Source organism: Polistes canadensis, unplaced genomic scaffold (assembly GCF_001313835.1).
Source record: "Polistes canadensis isolate GaletaPanama2010 unplaced genomic scaffold, ASM131383v1 scaffold_363, whole genome shotgun sequence".
NCBI classification, from domain to species: Eukaryota; Metazoa; Arthropoda; class Insecta; order Hymenoptera; family Vespidae; genus Polistes; species Polistes canadensis.
In genome coordinates, this window is record NW_014569910.1 from 73,959 (window position 1) to 92,554 (window position 18,596).

Consider the following 18,596-nt stretch of genomic DNA (forward strand, 5'->3'; position numbering starts at 1 on the left):
GAAATGCATACAGCGTATACATATATACATATATAAATATATATATATATATATATATATTATCTTTATATATAAAGAAAAGAAAAGAACAAAAAATAAGAGACTGTGGCAAAAATATTCTTTATTCATTCCTTTGTTCTGTACACGATAAATATAATATAAATATAAGTGTTGATAACTGTATAAGAGATAGTTTTATCAACATCATACGTTTTATAAACTTAACTAAGAACGGAGCGTGAATTAAATTGTAAAAAGGATCAAAGAAAGTATATTATACAAAATATTACGATAGATATGTATATCTACTTGACAAATTGTTCCATCTACGCTTCTCTCTCTCTCTCTCTCTGAAAGATAATTATTTTTAATATACCTTCGATATGTGACGAACTAATCATTATATACTTGGCTATAAAAACGACTCTAAAACTTCTCAAGGTGCTCCTTTAAAGAGCCTATTTGCTGTCGCGCAGTGCAACAATCGTTTTTATAAACAAACATCTGTGATCAGCTTCTATTTTTAAGCACAAACGTATTTATTTTCTAATTGGCGTTACTTTATTCTAATGTTTACATTCAAACCTCACACTTGTCTCATTTATTTTTATTTCATAATAAATTATCTATTAATCTGTCATGCAAACGATCGACAGATTCTTTTCAAAAAATTACTTATTATTATTATATTGTTTTTCTTAAATTGTGATATCTAGATGGCACTGTAAGACAGTCTTGGTGCAGCATCGTAACAGTGCACTCGATAATTGCATACTGTAAGAGGAGTACTCTATCTTATTGTTCGAGTCAGTCTAGGTTGTTCCTTGGGGTGAACGATGCATTCAAGAATGAATCAAAGTGAGAGTCTACGAATACCGAGTATTTTCCTTATAAGAAAATATCTAACGTAACGTAAACGGCATGAGTTTTCTCTTTCTCCTCCTCTCCCACCTTTCTCTCTCTCTCTCTTTTTTTTTCTTTCTCAGCCTACTACCGAACTACGTATCTGTATACGTATTATGTATCTTAGGTATGTACGTATTTGTTTAAAAAAATGTTGAGAAAGAAGGGGGAGCTTCTGAGTAAGGAAGAAATGTTAATTAATATTCTAAGTCGGTTTCATTACATGAAAAGACATTTGTTTCGCATTGATGAGAGACAGAGAGAGAGAGAGAGAGAGAGAGAAAGAGACGGAGAAAAGAAAGAAACGTATGATTTTCATTTTAATTAGCTTTAGGATAACAAATACAAATGTACGATGGTCAGTAAATCGGCTTTATCCTTAGCAAGAAGATACCTATCTACACGAAATAATTAAACGCTTATATTTGAAACATTTAATCAATGAAATATGTATATTCAATGAAAATATTTCAAATTATTTAGCATATATAATATCGGATAGATCTTAAGGTAAGACGAGTCAAATTTGAAAATAATTCAACGGTGTATATAGTTTTTACAATACATTTATTGATAAAATGAATCGAAGGAAATCTGAAACAAGTAAATCAGGAAGAAAATTGACGGTAAAGTGGTATAAGAAAGGCAAATAATACCGTGAAATCACATAGCCTGTAACTAGGAATAGAGACTGCTGTTCATTATATTGTGAAAACATTTAATACGCAAGATAACATTGCAAATCAACTGCGTTATGTGTAATCAAAAAAGCTAACTGTGAGACAGGAATTATACGAAAACTAAGAAAAGATCCTTTTATTTTTAGACCACAATTAGCATAAATGATAGCTACACAGTTCTAAAAATAAATGTATCCAGAATTTAGTCAATAACTGTTACGAAATAATGATTTATATAATTCGTATTAGGATACAGTATTATTTTCTGAAGAAAGTAAATGTAATATTTGTTGGGGTAAGGATGGACGTAACAGCGTTTAACGAAAAACATAATGTAGAATTAAAAAGGAAAAATTTATAATCAACAATTAAATATAATGGTGGGGCTTTATGGCAGCTAGTCAAGTGGAAAACCTTGTTCATCGATGAGATGTTACAAGGATAATACCGAATACGTATACCATAGATATTTGAAAAATGTTTTATAGACATAGGGATTCGTTAATATAATCCACTACCCTTCCTCAGAAGTAGGGGGGAAGATACTCAAACAGGTTTTAAAATATCGAAAGAAGAAGTTTTACATTCTTATATATTCCTTTTACTCTAAAAAAAAAAAAAAAAAGAATAAGCCTTATACGATATACTGTGGAAAAACAAAAATAAGATAACTGTATAAAATTTGAAAAATATTTGAAGTATACGGATCTGGTGCGAGTCACTTACAGTATTGTGAAAACTATATAAATCGTAGAATTCTTTTCAAATTTGACTTGTGTTACATTAAGGTCTATACGATATTATCAAAATAGCAAATAATATTTCAAATACTTTAGTTTAAAATATAAATATTTCATTCGTTAAATGTTAAAAATATATATGCGTGTAGTTTTTTTTAGATTTTTTAGATTCGATTAAAAGTACTCTTTGTAGATTGCTTTTTTTATTGGCCGTCGTGTTCGTAATCGTCGTCGTCGATCATAACGGTATTTTTTGAGTAAAAGGAGTCTCTTTTGGAGGAATGAATCAGGGTGAATGTAGAAAGGCGAGAATTCATCTTGTCAACCTTTAAAAGTGTATTTTTAAATCAGGAAGAGAAGAGACGTGTATTAATGTGTATTCATAATAGAAATCCTTCAAATCATTTAGACCCATCAACTATCCGCTATACTTATGTTGCATCCAGAAGGATTTACGAGTAAGTTTTAAAACTGGATACGGGATAACGACAATTTTCGATCAAATTCTAGGATAGGACAGAGATGAATTCTATTAAGAGAATAAATGAAAAATCCCTCTGTGGAAGTAAGTGTTGCACCTTTTCGTTTTCCTCCTTTTCCTTTTTCCTTTTTTTTCATTTGATTTTTTATCAAAAAGAATCGGCTTAATATCTTTACATTTAAATTAAAATAGAAAAAGTCAACGTTCAAATATTCATTTCTTAAGCGTTACACGCGCTTAAGTATTTTTATGTTTACGACAAATTTGGAAAATATTTTAATAAATTAGAATAATCAGGATAGAAAAAACGTAACACGTTTTAGTGTTAATTTAAGAAATGTAACTTGGATTTTTCCGTTTAACAGGCTCCGTGACTATAATATCAATATGTCATGACATCATGCTCTTACGAGAAGATACATACTTATTTTTTATTTCTTTATATTATAAACGAAAAATGAAATATTTTATTTGCAGATATAATTGTATACTTTTCCCACTCTTATTCACATTCCTCTTGTAAACATATTTATCTTTTATTCGTAGATACATGAGATAGGAATAAATATAAGACGATTATTGAAGGATATTGATGAGAATATGGCATAAGAGTCACGTACGTATTTAACAATCGTGCAGATCAATTTATAACGTCTAGGTATATACGTGCGCATACTTTTTATTCCTAAAATAAAGATATAGTATGACTTTTTTATTAATTAATAAATTACTTCATCACACATCTTATATCTATAATCAAAGAAAATATTACTTTATAAATATTCTATTTCAAGCTATTTATGCGCTTGATATATAAACGAAATAACAATTTTAGTTTTTTACCTATACAATTATGTTGAATAAATTTAAAATTTTATTTTGTTGATTCGTTAGAGGAAGACAAATATTTGTCTTACGACAAACAAAAAAAGAACAAATTATAAAGATAGACAGATGGGGTGGGGGGGGTGGTGGTGGTGGTGGGGATATAATGATCAGGATAAAAACGAGAAATGCGAAGTGTTTGACCACCACTCCTTCCACTTTTTTTTTTCATTCCACCACCTCTTACATTAATCATTTTTTTCCTTCTTCAGCAGTAAAGTCGGTTTTTTCATCGGCCACCACCGGTTATACAAAGTCTGTCTTCATTGCTAGAAGGTATCATGTTGTATACCAAGCTCGGTTAAGTTCTTTAGCTGGACGCTGCATTTTCTTCGTCTCAGTCGTCGATCGACATCGAAACAATTCGGATATTCAATTTTCTTACCTTCTCTTATATTTCTATCTATCCTTTCTTAATCTTTTAGTTATCTTTTTAGATTTATTAGCGGTAGTATTAAAAATAGTGCTTACTAATTAGTAGTAATATAAGACAAAATAAAGCACCGGAAGGAGGGAAAGAAGGAAGGAAGGAAACATTTGGAGAAGAGGCAAGATAAATTATCGAAAGGTGCTTATCAAATCTAAAGAATAAAAGAAAGATTTAGTTGAACCGAAGCTAGAGGAGAGAGAAAGCTATGCAGTGGTTTGTTTAGTTGTGCGCTCGTACCTTTCCTTACTCTTAGCTCTTATACGTGAGCGCGTGTCGCTTTCGCGGGAGCTCGAATAAGGTTAGTGAAACTTCTCTTGAATTTAAGCTGAATATTCGAGGACAATATCGTCAACGAGAAGACAGTACAACGAAAGAGTCCGCAACGAAGAGTCCGCACGAATATTTCCAAGTTATTGTAATAAGTATCATCGGTGTATATTTTTCTCCTTTGTTTATCATTTGACAATCGGTTCGCGTTTCATTTAAATCAAGATCTAACGACCCGCTGTTAGTTAATTGGATTAATCGATGAATACTTAACGATTCCCTGGATATTCTTCGAAACAACGTGAGTTTTACGATTAGTCAAACGCGCGTCTTTCATAAGGTGTAAGGATACATCTTGCCGCGTTATTATCTGTGATTCATTCGGCTATTTGTCTTATTACCGTTAATTAATAACTACTGTATAAAAATTAAACTGTATTATTTTGATTATCAGTAAATTACAATTGTTCCGTAATTTTTCTTACGAATATTTCTCACGTATATATAATCGTTAACGGTATCTATAGTTTCTATACATATCGAAACGGTACATAGGAAAGAAACGAGAAGCGGATTGAAAGAGGGAAAGATTTCTTTGCACCGAAAAGTTATATATCATTTTATTTGATTTTGTTTCGTTTTTGAAATTTCGTTTCACAATGTTGTTATTATATTTGTAAAATATAATACTTCGCGTGTATAAGAATTCGTCCTAGATCTATCGCGAAAGTATACAGGTAGATTAGAAACTCTCTCGTTTCTTGAGCGTGGATTATAAGTACCCTGTGTCAAAGTATCGAGAAAGCAAGCAATCGATAATTAAATCAGCACGCGTCATTTTGAGCCTGCGTAAAACGCACCATTTGACAGTTTATGTATGCGTACGTTCGTATTTATTGGTACCATGCTTTTTCTTCCTCCGTACGACTTCCGCATTTTGTATTATACATAAATCGTAAACATAAATGTATTTACACCTGCGTATAGAATATTCCCGGGCCATTTCGTAAATCACATTGGCGTTATTCCATCGCATAGTTCAATCGCGTAACGAACGACGCGATGTATCTAATAAAGCGTTAACTTTCTTCATTTTCACCTACCTGCTATGATACGAAATTGTAATCATTTCTAATCTCTCTCTCTCTCTTCCTCAATGTTGATTATGCAATATAACATAGAGACATTTATCAAATGTACTTGCACGCGCGCGCGCGCGCGTTCTCACGGTGGCATCGAAAGGACATCAACGAAGAGAGAAAATATTTTACTTCTAATTACTTTCTTATATAGAAACACATATTCGTCGCCCCATAGGATTTTATCTTTTCTTCGTACGTTTACATAATCGTGCCCCGTTCCTCCGACTTTGATTATAGTTTTCAATCATTACTTTATTACTTTTTATCTTAACTTTATTATGCTTTCTTATATAAGCTTTTCCATCGCACCAAGCCCTTCACGTTTTTATATATTTAACGACGAAAGTACAGACAATTATACGTATCTAAACGAATTTCACGATGAAAAAACTATATCGTCTATTTACTATTAGTCTCTAGTTGCACTTTCCAATTGTAAACGTTTCCTGTTAAAGAAGGACAGGAAATTCGAATATCGTTGAATCCGCCATGAATGACGTCTTGCGACGAACATTAAATATTTACGGTTTATTCGTGGTCAAAGCTGGAAAAACCTATATTTGAACGGTTAATAGTCTGAACAAGTTTCAGAAATTCGAAATGGTTAAATAAAATATGCTTAATTCGCATTTCAGTCGACACATTATTTTCTTTCAATTTTGAAGTATTTTTTACGTCATACAACCAGTTGAAAAAAAATTTGCTCTTTTAAATTTCCTTTCCAAGAATATTTCTTTTCGTTTATTAACTAAAGACAATATATTATTATATATCTTCTCTCCCATCATCAATGTGGTAAATTTAAATGAATGATCAAAGTCATCGAAAGCGAATATTACAATGATAGATAATTATCATAGGTAACGATAAAAAAAAAAGAATTATATAATCAAAGTGACCGAGCACTTTTAGAAATAATTTTGTTTAAAGTTCGTTTCGTGTAAAGGTCATCCGATGAGCTCGTGCGAGGAATATTCTTCTTATACTATTGTATCTAGATAATAGATTTCAAAGCGAATCAACTTCGCCATCGACTTTCACTCGTCTAGCCGCGTCAATTTATTATTGCAAGTCAAGTCAAGTGAAGTCAAGTCAAACGTTTAACAACTTTAACAACAGAGACATCCCCCTTAACCATTATATTTCATCGTAGTTTGTTGCAACATTGGTCTTACGCTTATCCAATTATGAAGCTTCCTTCTTGACGACATTCTAACGCTTACGTTTCAGATCCAAATAATAGAATAGAAAAAGCAAAAATGGTGGAAGTACTGTTAGAAGCGGGCGGACAAGAAGTGGTCGTCCCAAAAAGCGTTTCGAGAGCAGACACGCCAACGGAATATGCGCCTACGGATATGCAATCGTCCACCGAGCTCGTCGAGAAGCTAACATCCATTCAGGAGTTCTACGACGGTCAAAGCGTATTCCTAACCGGGGGAACAGGATTTCTAGGCAAATTATTAATCGAGAAGTTATTAAGGGGATGCCCCGGCATCAATTGCATTTACATTTTGGTACGTTCGAAGAAAGACAAGGACGTGATTCAACGAACCGAGGAACTCATAGACGATGTGGTTAGTTATTTTCTTATTACTATCTGAATGAAAATTTGAGAATCTAAAATAATGTTGACGCGTTTTCCAGTTATTTAGTAAAGTGAAAGAGATGCAACCAAAATTCAGTCATAGGATAGTCGCGATCGAGGGCGACTGCATGTTGCCGAATCTTGGCATATCGATGATCGACAGAGCTACTCTCATACGCGAGGTCTCGATCATTTTTCACGTCGCCGCGACCGTCAAGTTCAACGAGAAAATTAAAACGGCAGTAGCTATCAACGTTAGAAGTCTCAAAGATTTGATAAGCTTGTCTAAGGAAATGCCGAAATTGAAGGTAAGGTAACAAGTTTTATTCTCGAAACATAGAAAATAAAGGTCTGACGAGTATTACTCGTATTGCCTATTTCAGAGTTTTGTCCATGTGTCGACGGCTTTTGCTAATTGTCTCGAGAATCCGATCGAGGAAAAGTTTTACGATCCGCCAATAGATTCCGACAAGTTGATCAACTTGATAGACTGCTTGGAGGAGAAAATGCTCGACGATATTACCCCTCAGTACGTTTCGATCTCCGCTTACCACGTTTTACCATCATCCCTTTTCAGATCGATTTATTCAAGCAAAATATATAGTCAAAGATTTGTCCAATTGTAGATTACTTGGAAAATGGCCAAATACTTACGTTTACACTAAATCAGTTGCCGAAAATGTGGTGAAAAAGGTGATTGACACGATGCCGATTGGAATATTTCGTCCAGCAATTGGTTGGTACCGTCCACGATCGAAATAAACATTTTGTATTATCGGTAATTAATGAAATGTAATATTTCTAGTGATATCTACTTATCGAGAACCTATTCGGGGATGGGTTGATAACATGTACGGACCGATAGGAATAACGGCAGGTGCTGGATTGGGATTAATAAGATCCCATTATTGCGACGGATCGATAAAAGTCAACGTGGTACCCGGAGATTTGACGATAAATGCGTTAATCGCTAGTGCCTGGGACATTGCTAATAGTTCAAGGTAACGTCAAGTCGATAGTTTAACATATTTCATTACTCCTTAATTTACTCCTTTCAGATCCAACCAAGATATTCCCATTTACAATTACGTATCTATAGATAATCCGATCACTTACGACGAACTGAAAAACATGTCGTCCAAGTACGGATTATTAACACCGACTATGGAATCCATTGGGTATTATAGTTTTCGAAATAATAAATATCGGCTGGTCCATCTCTTCTACGTTTATTTTGCACATTTATTGCCAGCTCTTATAATCGATACAGTTGCCCTGTGCGTGGGCAAACAGCCAAAGTAAATCTTTTATTTAGTTAATCTTATTTTTTAAAGAGATAACATTCAGAGAAAAAGAGAGAGAGAGAGAGAGAGAGAGAAATATTCTTGACAATTATTTTTCATGTTCAAGGTTTCTCAAAATATATAATAAAATTCACAAATTTATGGACATACTTAGTCACTTTAGTACGATCGAATGGAATTTTACGAACTGCAGATTGAATAGACTTACCAACAAGTTATCGATCGAAGATCATGAATTGTTCTTTTGTAATATGAAAGAACTCGTTTGGGATACCTTCTTTCAAACCTATCTCCTTGGAATAAGAATATATGTCTTAAAGGATCCCATTGAAACGATCCCACAAGCTCGCATAAGATGGCAAAGGTATCTTTTTTTTACTTTTCTTTTCTGATCTCATTTATATAGAAATATTCATTTTGTTAATAATTTATCGATTTTCCTAGGTTATATTGGATCCATCAAGGCTTGAAACTTTTCATCCTGTGCATCTTTTTTATCGTCACGTGGGCTATACTTTCTAAACTATTTGTAGCTTTAGGATACGCTTAAAAAAGCAAGCCGCAAAAAACGTCATTTACGCTTTCGCCAAAGTAAGCATCAAAGATTTCTTCTAGTTAAGGGATCTATTAACAGGGCGGAGAAAGAAGAGCGGAATGATTGGAAAGAGTCAAAATACAATTATAATCCTTTTCCTTATCTTTCTTCTTTTATCGTTTATCCTTTTGGTCTTTAGTACTCTTGGACTAAAGCTGATACTCCAGTAATTATTATACCTGCCGGCAAAACTTACAGACCTAGAAAGAAACATTTCCAATTTTGTCTACAGCCTTTTGTGTTTCGAAAGATTACAAATTTTTCAGATTAAAAGTCAAGTCTAGTCATTCAATAAAGTACGGAATGTTCTTCGATATACGGACAAAAACAATTGTTGCAGTTTTTTTTTGTCATTTTTGCCGGTTACGAAAAATGTCAAGTTCGAAACGTATACTTATACGAATATTAAGAGAACTCTGTATACGTATTTAAAATCCCTTCCACAAAGTTAGGAATGCAAGTAAAACGAATATCAAAGATTATAAAAATCATGAATTTCGGTTTAATTAGTCAACTTGTCCGTGACTATGCAGATTTGAAAATAATCTTACTCCATCACAAATTCGTCTGCTCATTCTCTATTACATACGTAGATATAATACAAAACTATGTTTTTCTTACCATTGGAAATATATTATACAGCTTATATTTACTAACTTTAAGTCAATCGAATATTTATTAAATTTGGCTATTATTATTCAAATTATTTGATTCGAGTTTCCGATCAATTAAGAATAGAAGATTAGAACATTGAAATATGCATCGAGCTCTGTTAATAATAATAAGCGATTTGGATAATGATTCAAGTCAGTAGGCATATGTTCAAGGCTAATGTACATTATTAAAAACGTCAGATCATACGATGAATTAATAAATAGATGTACATTTTCATAACTCTACATATTTATGTACTTAGAAAAGAGATCCGGAATAAAGAAAGACTGAGAAATAGTCGAAGCGCTCATCTCAACGCTTTTCAAATACAAGCGTAATTCTAAATATGCAATTGCGTACAAATTGCGAATCAAATATTCATATTCTTTGCGATACAAAGAGCAAAGGAAAAATAATATTATGAAACGGCATTCGATAGAGGAAGAGAGATCAATTGCTTAGCATTTTCTTTTGAAATCCTTCGTGATTCCTTTAACTTGGTGTACTGTCCTTTTTATTATAATTGCCAAAAACCTACAAAATAAATGAATAAATACATTTTATAATTCCTGTGCATAGAAAAATGATCATTTCTTCAACCATTGCAGAAAAACTTGGAATCATATAAATGTAAATTCAAGAGCAAGCGTTTCTCAACATTTTTACATATCTTGAAGAATGCTTTGTATCTGAATATTTAAGGCTTTAGTACTCCAGCAAAAGTATCGGTAAAACCTAATAAGGAAGTGTATGCTAAACATTCTTTCTTCATCGATTAAACACGAGAATGACGATATATTTGCAATATTGTTTCTCCTAAATTTATTATAATCTAATTTTTGATCAGCCTGAAATCATAATCTTGCTCTTCTTATTTTCTATAGTTTTATTCATTGAAATTATTTTATTCTTGTTAACTGTCCGCATTCGTTAATAGACTTTCTTGTGATGTTTTTATCGTTTCTCTTGAATTATTTCATGAAATTATGCATGCCAATAATTTGAAACATCATGTTTATATGTAATAAAATTCTATTAGCATTCCAATAAAATATTTCAATCCAATGAAGACAGATAATTAAAAAAAGTTCAAGGCAGCTCATCCGCACTCTATCTTTTGGTATATCATTATAGATAGAATGGTTATTTTTTTTAGTAATCTAACAAGGAATAATGCTATCATATTTATGGCACCTAAAATGACGATTGAAATGACGATTGAAATGACGATTGAAATGACGATTGAAATGACGATCGAAATAACGATTGAAATGACAAATGGAAATAGTTGGAAAGAATGAGTAGGCGTAAAATACAATAAGATATCTATATATGTATATGTAAAATATTTACATTAAGCCGATAGAAAAAAAAAAAAGTCTAAAGATTACTTTCCGTATTTCTCAGAGTTGTGTATACGATAAGTTTCTTTTTTTTCTTTTTAATGCATATTTTATTTATTCACGTAGAAACTAAAATGCAATAACATTTGAAATGTACAAAAAAATAATTGATAGAATAAATTAAATTATGCGTAGAACGTAGACTGACCTTCGTGAATAAATTGTCTTGGTCATTATGTCTCCTTTAAATATGAATATATCAAAGAAAATGATTGTTTGTTGTAGAGATATCAAAATTACATATGAACATTTTAATAAAATAATTCATTTACATTTAATAACTTCAAATTAGCTCTTTACATTTATGTAAATCTTATGAATGATTGGATGTAAGTACGTAAAGCTATCAATTCGCATCTTTTTCGTTTAGTTTAAAATTATACAAGATTAACAAAATGTCAGAGAAGAAGAGAAAAATGAAAATAGACGTTACGGCAAACTAATTCGCTAAAGAACAAACAGATAAATAAGTTCCTTCTACGCGTAAAGCTCGCGAACATTCAATCAAATTCGATTTTCATCTGTAAAATAATGACATGAAATCGCAAGTCTCGTTCGTTTTATAATTTAATCTTCCATTTTTAGCGATCTCATTCTATCGTATAGCAAACAAATCTAATATGACTTTAAAAATGCTTCTACGCGTATATTTAAATGCAAGATAAATGGGAAAGTTGTATAATAATATAGAGAAGATAAGGAATAGAAGAAGGTCGCACCAACGAAGATCTTGAGAGTTATCCAAAAAATAATTCCAGACATAATCGTTGACTTGAAAAATATGAAAATTCTTCGAGGGATGAATAAAGAATTATTTTCGTCGTAACAATTCTTAGGTATATAACTACTAATAATAAGCGACTAAGAAAGGAAGTGAAAGATCAAGAAGAAAGGAGAAGGGGGAGAGTCTTAAACTCGAAAGTGGGAACACGTTGTGTCAAGATTAACAAGATTAAAAGTCGATAGAGTCGATCTTTGTCTTTCGTGGGCGATACACGCGGAAGAACGAGAGACCACCGACAAGACTCGAAGAAGAAGAAGAAGATATAACTGGAGGGGTGAGTAAAAAACCGAGACTAGATGGAAGCGAAATCAATTTACCGTTCAGTTTCCCTCTAAACTTCCTATCGTACTTGTATCCGTCCTTTGTCACGAGGATAGGACTCTCTCTCTTTCTCTCTTCGATATCGTTGAATTTGAACTACGACAAGGAATCTTATTAAGTTGGTGCATTTTAATTACTATCTTCCTCTTTCTCTTTTGTTTAAGATAAAAAAAAAAAGACTTTTCGCGCTCGGTTTGGGCAACGAACGGTGAAGAAAAAAAAAAAAAGCAGGCAAAAACATTGAAAAAGTTCGTAAGCGAAGCTGGTTGGCGAAAAATACAGACGATGCAAATTCCTCTCGCGAATAAGTATCACACGCGACCGACCGACTTTTTTTTCTTTTCTTTTTCCTTCGTACCGTTATTTTTCTTCCTTTGATTATTTTTGGTTGGTCTTATTTCGGGGTCGAGAGATTTTCGACTACTCAACTAGGATATAGTTTTCGAATTTATACGTAATTTCAAGAAAAAGTGTATTCATCGTTGAAATTTCGGAAACTGTTCGTAGCTGAGTCAAAGGTCGTCCAAACGGTCGTCCAAACGGTCGTCAAAACGGTCGTCCCTCATTGACATCCACGACGAGAACGCTTTCACGATGCATTAACGATTCATAAGTCGCACGTAGAAAATAACTCGGCCGAAATTTCAATCGATGTTTCTTCGATCTTTGCGTAATATTCGTGCAAGCGCATATTAACGCATATATTGTCTACATTTTTTCTCTACAATACTGATTGATTACTAGAGCGGTTATTCGAAAAGGGGAACTATAATTCTATAGAGTTTACTAAAAGACTCGACGGAGCAAGAGCGAGGATACCCGTTAGGTTCGTTTTGGATAACGGTGATGTGCATAGTTTAACATTGAGCCGGACGTGCCGCCGATGTACAACGACGAAAACTCTCAGAGATAACTTTCCACGTGCCCTTGACACGAAGACCAACATTTCAATTGATTGCGCAGCAGGTTGCAATCATAACCGATTGATGGACGCAATGTCATTTCCAAAAAAAATAAAACAAAAAAAAAAATAGAGAGAAAAAGAGGACAAGATAACTTGCACTTTGCATTCGTTGACAAGTTTTCGAGTGCTTACGAAATATTCCTCATTAAATTTGATACGCGTTAAAGCATTGTCCGTATTTACGTGAGTTTCGGATTCTTCGATTTCAATTACTATTCTTATTTTGATACTTTTATATCGCATCTCATTGAATTCAATTAAAATTATGTAATCTGTTGACCATATTTTTCTTCGAAATTTTCTCAAAAGTGCTTGAAACGCTCATTTGCATAATTAACACGTATGACGTTAAACCTTGACATTACCTTGGACCGAGAGACTTCGTATAAATATTTTTTATCTCTTTATACCTTCTTCCACTAGTCTTTTTTTCTTTTTTTTTTAGTCATAGGAAGGAAAGATGAGCACGATACTAACTCATTTGGGCGAGACAAATAATAATAATAATAATAATAATAATATCTTGGACGATGTTTTCGATGAAAAACAACGACGAGGAACACCGATTCAAGAATTTTACATGGAACAAAAGATATTGATAACGGGTAGGTATCTCTTAATGGCAACATTCTCGATGATTATTCTTTATAATCAATTTGTATGTTTTCTTTCTGTCCTTTAGGCGGAACAGGTTTTTTAGGAAAAATCTTGATAGAGAAACTTTTACGCAGTTGCCCTGGCATCGCGTTCCTTTATTTACTGATACGATCGAAAAAAGAAAAAGATGCGGAAGCTAGGATAGAAGAACTATTCGAAGACTGCGTAAGTAAACCTGTTAGGAACTAAACGAAACTTACTCGCCGACCTTAGGGCTTGCTCTAAAAAACCTCGAAAACGGGTTTCAGGTATTCGATCGAATGAAGAAAGAGGTCCCAAAGTATCGGGATAAAATCGTGGCTGTATGCGGAGATTGCGGCGTAGAAGAATTAGGACTTTCGACTAAAGACCGTCAAATGCTCGAAAATGAGGTGACCGTCCTAGACCAAACTTTTTAAAATATCTACGCAACAACTTTCTTATTCTTATTTGATTACTTTGCTTTCGTGATGTCCTCCAGGTGTCGATAGTCTTTCACGTAGCAGCGACGGTCCGATTCAATGAGAAACTGAAGCTCGCAACCGTGATAAACGTTCGAAGTACCAATGATCTTTTGGAAATGTGCAAGTCTATGCCAAAACTGAAGGTTATTTTTTGTTCTCTTAATTGCGCGTTTTCTCTTTCGACAAATATTCTTTCGTACTCAGTGTGCTTTCAATATTTGCACGATCTCTCTATGAAAAGTATTATTATTCTAACGGACGTCGTATATATATGTTACGTATATGGTAAGTATTAATGCTTACATTCTACGCTCGTTGGTCAACGTTCAGTCTTGAGAGGATCAAACTCGGTTCTCTTAGCAAATATTATTCGCTTCTTTCTACTTTTTCTCCCCTTTTGTTCTCATCCTCCTGTCCTGTGAAATATGAACAAATTCTTTTCCAGGCATTGGTTCATGTATCCACAGCCTATGCGAATTGCTTCGAAAAACAAATCGAAGAACGCTTCTACAAATATTCCGTTCATCACGAAGAACTCATGAGATTAACGGAAATATTGTCGGAAGAAGAACTCGAGAATAAGTTTCAGAGGTAAGAGTGATATTTTTAACGTCGTTATAATTTATACTTATTTGTTATTCCCATCGTTTCTATAGCGTGACAAGCAAATGGCCAAATATGTATACGTTTACGAAAGCTATGGCGGAAAGTCTGATAAAAGAGAAGCACGGAAATCTACCAATAGGAATAGTTCGACCTGCCATAGGTGAGCAAATATATATCTTTTTTTTGTTTCTCTTCTTCCAAATAGAGAGTGTCCTTTTGTTTTGGAAAATGGCAAAATCACAAATCTGACGCATGAAAGAAAATATGAGTCGATTTATTAATCTTTTTAGCGGGAGATAAAATGTGTTTAGCGGTCGGCATGTATCTCGTTACCGGGACCATATCATTTTTGTGGCAAATCGCAATGGCCATCGGTATTTTTCTTCTGACGCTTCTCGGCAAGAGTATTCTTTTCGTTTGCGCTCTCATTTATACGGTCGCACGTTCCAAGAAACAAATCGTTCCTTACACCGTCGTCCCATTCGAAACCATGTATCCCGAAGATTATCCCGATTTCGAGGAGGATCTGGCCGCCATGAGCAGAATCTCGCTCGAATCTTTAACACCCTCGCGAACATCTAAATCAACTTCAGCGACTCCTTTGAAACGAGCTTTTGAAAAAAATCCAAATAAATCGAAGCCGCAAATCAGATCCCGAAATAATCGGCATTCCTAAACACAAATGTCGATTTCAAAATTAATAGTAATACGTATTTAACGTGCAAAATCTAACGCTTTTCAAATATATTATATATAATTATAATCTAGAGATTATGTTTGTGCGTTTGTTAATCGCAGTTATATCGACGGCGTACGAACCTGTCGAAGGATGGCTAGACAACGTCTACGGACCAAACGGGATAGCCGCTGCCGTTTCGAGCGGTATTTTAAGGGTCATGTACTGTGACGCTAATAATATCGCTGATATAATACCCGTCGATATTACCGTCAATGCCATTATCGCATCCGCATGGGACATTTACTTGCACGATAATAGGTAATATCGATCCTCTAATGTTATTTCTTGAAATTACATTTAAATAATTATAATGAATTATCGTTACACAGAAAAGGAGACAACATGCTCATCTATAATGTCGTAGCATCGGCTGAAGCACCGCTAACATGGGACCAATATAATAAATTTTGTTATCCTTATATTTGTCAATATCCCTCGAGCAATATCATATGGTATCCAACTATAGTAACAACCAAAAATAAGTTCTTATATAAAATCTTATCTTTGATTTTTCACACGGTACCCGCGTCTCTCATTGATATCGCTCTATTTTGTTTTGGCAAGAAGCCGAGGTAAAGCAATGCTTCTTCTTCGTCTTCGTCTCTTTAATTAATTATTACTCAATGATATTCAAGAAGTTAATTATTTCATTCGAATTATTTACAGAATGCGGAAAACAATTAACAAAATTACCAATTTCGTTGAGATATTATCATTCTTCAGTACCAGAAATTGGAAATTTGTTAACGACAATGTACAAAATATGTGGGGAAGACTACATTCGAAAGATCAACAACTTTTTAGATTTAGTATGGCCAATTTTGACTGGCAGGAATATTTACATAAATATATGAAAGGAGTACGCACTTATATATTTAAGGAAAATAAAGATACCTTAGAGAGAAGTAAATTAAAATTTAAAAGGTAAGTCTATTGTTTTTTTGGTTGCTTTAATAAATAATATTTATCTTCTTTTTAATCGTTTTGTGTTACAGGTTGTACTGGATACATCAAATTTTCAAAATACTCCTCTATTTAGGGGGTTTCTGGACAATTTTTAAAATATTATTAAAAATATCTTCTTAACCCAGGTACACGTGGTCCGATCGCGTGTTTTCGCATTCTCATGGATAAGCGTGCAATTTAGTATTATAATTTATTTTATAAATATTTCTTTTCAAGAATGCCAAAGTAAAAATACGCGAAAACAAATAAAATATATAATTATTAAAATTCTTCAACCATATCATTTTCGTTTGTTCGACGATATTAATTGACGATATGAATTGACTCGAGCAAACTCCTAACAGTATCTTATTCGATCTTTATCAGAAATCTACTATCTCTATTTATACTATTCTGGCAATATACATAGAAACTTTTGTAAATATACGTATTTATAAAAATCTGACAACTTTGTCAAAATACTTACAATGCTTTATATATAATACATATTTTAACATATGATTTTATATCACTAGCGGCACAATAATACCGACCGTGTGATAATATTAATTCTTAATACTTTTAAATAAAATACTATATACTACAGATATATTTTTAATAAACATTGGGACGGAATTGATATCTGAGATTCGATAAAAATTTGAATGCATGAAAAATGCATTCAGTCACAAGCATGAAATTTCTCTTACTTCCCATTAAGAAAAGTAATTAGCGACGTTAATTGACAGGCATCGTCGATACCGTGCTATGCGGCGTTGTAGGCCTAGAACCAGCGATAGAATGCGTTGTCGACGCATTTAAAGATTGCATAGTACCGATCTAAAACAAAATAATATATACATTTCTCGTTAATCTTTTAGTTGGACTCGTTCAAATGATTGAAATTAAATGATTCCTTACCCTCAAGTGTGCTAAATCCTCTAATCTAGTCAAGTCGCTTAGTTCAATATAGAGGGAATATACTATTAACCATCCATAGACGGAAAATGAAATAAATATTATCCACAATAAACATATTATGATATTGTATGCAAATATCAAATCATTCACGATACTAAAGAACAGGAAAGCAAAAAGACGGAATATGGTAAATGCGGCAAAACTATACAACCACGGCACCATTTTCTTTTCATATTCCTTACGCAATGCAGTAATAAGCATCAATGAAGTAATAAAAACTACTATCCCACCGATCATAGAGAATAAGGCAAAAACTATGAGAGCATTACGAACTGAAATCAAAAGATTTTCTTAATATTTAACAAATATTTGAATGATTATTAGGTAATAATCTTACAACCTACCGTGTTGATTGCCGATATAAACAAATTCATACGATATAATATAGTATCCGTAATGAGTGGAACCAGGTGTAGCTTGAGAAAGGCAATAGATGTCGAATATGACCGTACACATGGTGAAAAGTGCCAAACACTAAGGAAAGGAATTAAATCTTCAATATAAATACATTTTTTTACCTCGTAAAATTAACATCGTCGAATAAATACCAATGCAAATACTGCTACGAGCATAGCTCCTCTCTGAATGTCTAGTATATAAGCGTGCTTTAAAATCGGTTTTTGATACCAAGGTATTTTAACGCTGCGTACAGATCTAGAAGATCTGAGATTTGCGCTGCTCCTTGATGTAACGTGAGAATAAACCGAAGGTGTTCCCATACTTGGCGATCTTTTTCCATAATTCATTGTTATTTTCTCTTCTACACAAAAACATTAAACAAAGCATGCTTGCAAATTCATCTATATGCACATTATCTCTTTATACATTATTTTTCATATATTATTATAGAAACTTACCGTACAAACTTTTTCAATGAAAATCTTATTATTGCCGACAAGAATTATTGTGCAATGTATAAAAAAAATACGAGTCAACGTATAAAATAACACACACCCAAAAGACACGCCTCACATCACACACTAATTCATATGAATTTTAATGAGATGTTTATATTCCCTAAATTAGGGTGTCACAAAAACTGTGGTGACATCTACTCTAGTGATCAAATTATACGTAAGCTCTATTT

The 18,596-nt window shown here is 33.1% G+C and overlaps 2 protein-coding genes across 2 annotated transcripts; one reads left to right on the forward strand and one right to left on the reverse strand.

Moving 5' to 3' along the window:
- The first annotated feature begins 149 nt into the window (after window positions 1-149).
- On the forward strand, window positions 150-17,134 carry LOC106791978. Its single transcript, XM_014758040.1, is given in 18 exon segments — window positions 150-858; window positions 6,759-7,102; window positions 7,173-7,421; window positions 7,497-7,642; window positions 7,740-7,849; window positions 7,919-8,411; window positions 8,524-8,781; window positions 8,862-8,964; window positions 13,590-13,743; window positions 13,821-13,960; window positions 14,044-14,166; window positions 14,256-14,381; window positions 14,684-14,829; window positions 14,895-15,004; window positions 15,643-15,841; window positions 15,913-16,155; window positions 16,250-16,507; window positions 16,579-17,134. Coding segments are annotated over 18 exon segments (3,315 nt in total). The 5' UTR covers window positions 150-836; the 3' UTR covers window positions 16,670-17,134.
- LOC106791990 lies at window positions 16,963-18,514 on the reverse strand. Its single transcript, XM_014758073.1, has 5 exons — window positions 18,367-18,514; window positions 18,058-18,269; window positions 17,854-17,983; window positions 17,450-17,781; window positions 16,963-17,368 (listed from the first exon to the last, which is right to left on the reverse strand). The coding sequence occupies exons 2-5, from the start codon at window positions 18,253-18,255 to the stop codon at window positions 17,267-17,269; spliced, it is 762 nt and encodes a 253-aa protein (XP_014613559.1). The 5' UTR covers window positions 18,256-18,269; window positions 18,367-18,514; the 3' UTR covers window positions 16,963-17,266.
- Between the last annotated feature and the right edge of the window lie 82 nt (window positions 18,515-18,596).

Coding starts and splice junctions, on each gene's coding strand:
- LOC106791990 (XM_014758073.1), bottom strand. CDS start 18,255: ATGAATTATGGAAAAAGATCGCCAAGTATGGGAACACCTTCGGTTTAT. Junction 17,984..18,057: donor TCGTAGCAGTATTTGCATTG/GTATTTATTCGA, acceptor TCCTTTCCTTAG/TGTTTGGCACTTTTCACCAT. Junction 17,782..17,853: donor TTATATCGGCAATCAACACG/GTAGGTTGTAAG, acceptor TTTTGATTTCAG/TTCGTAATGCTCTCATAGTT.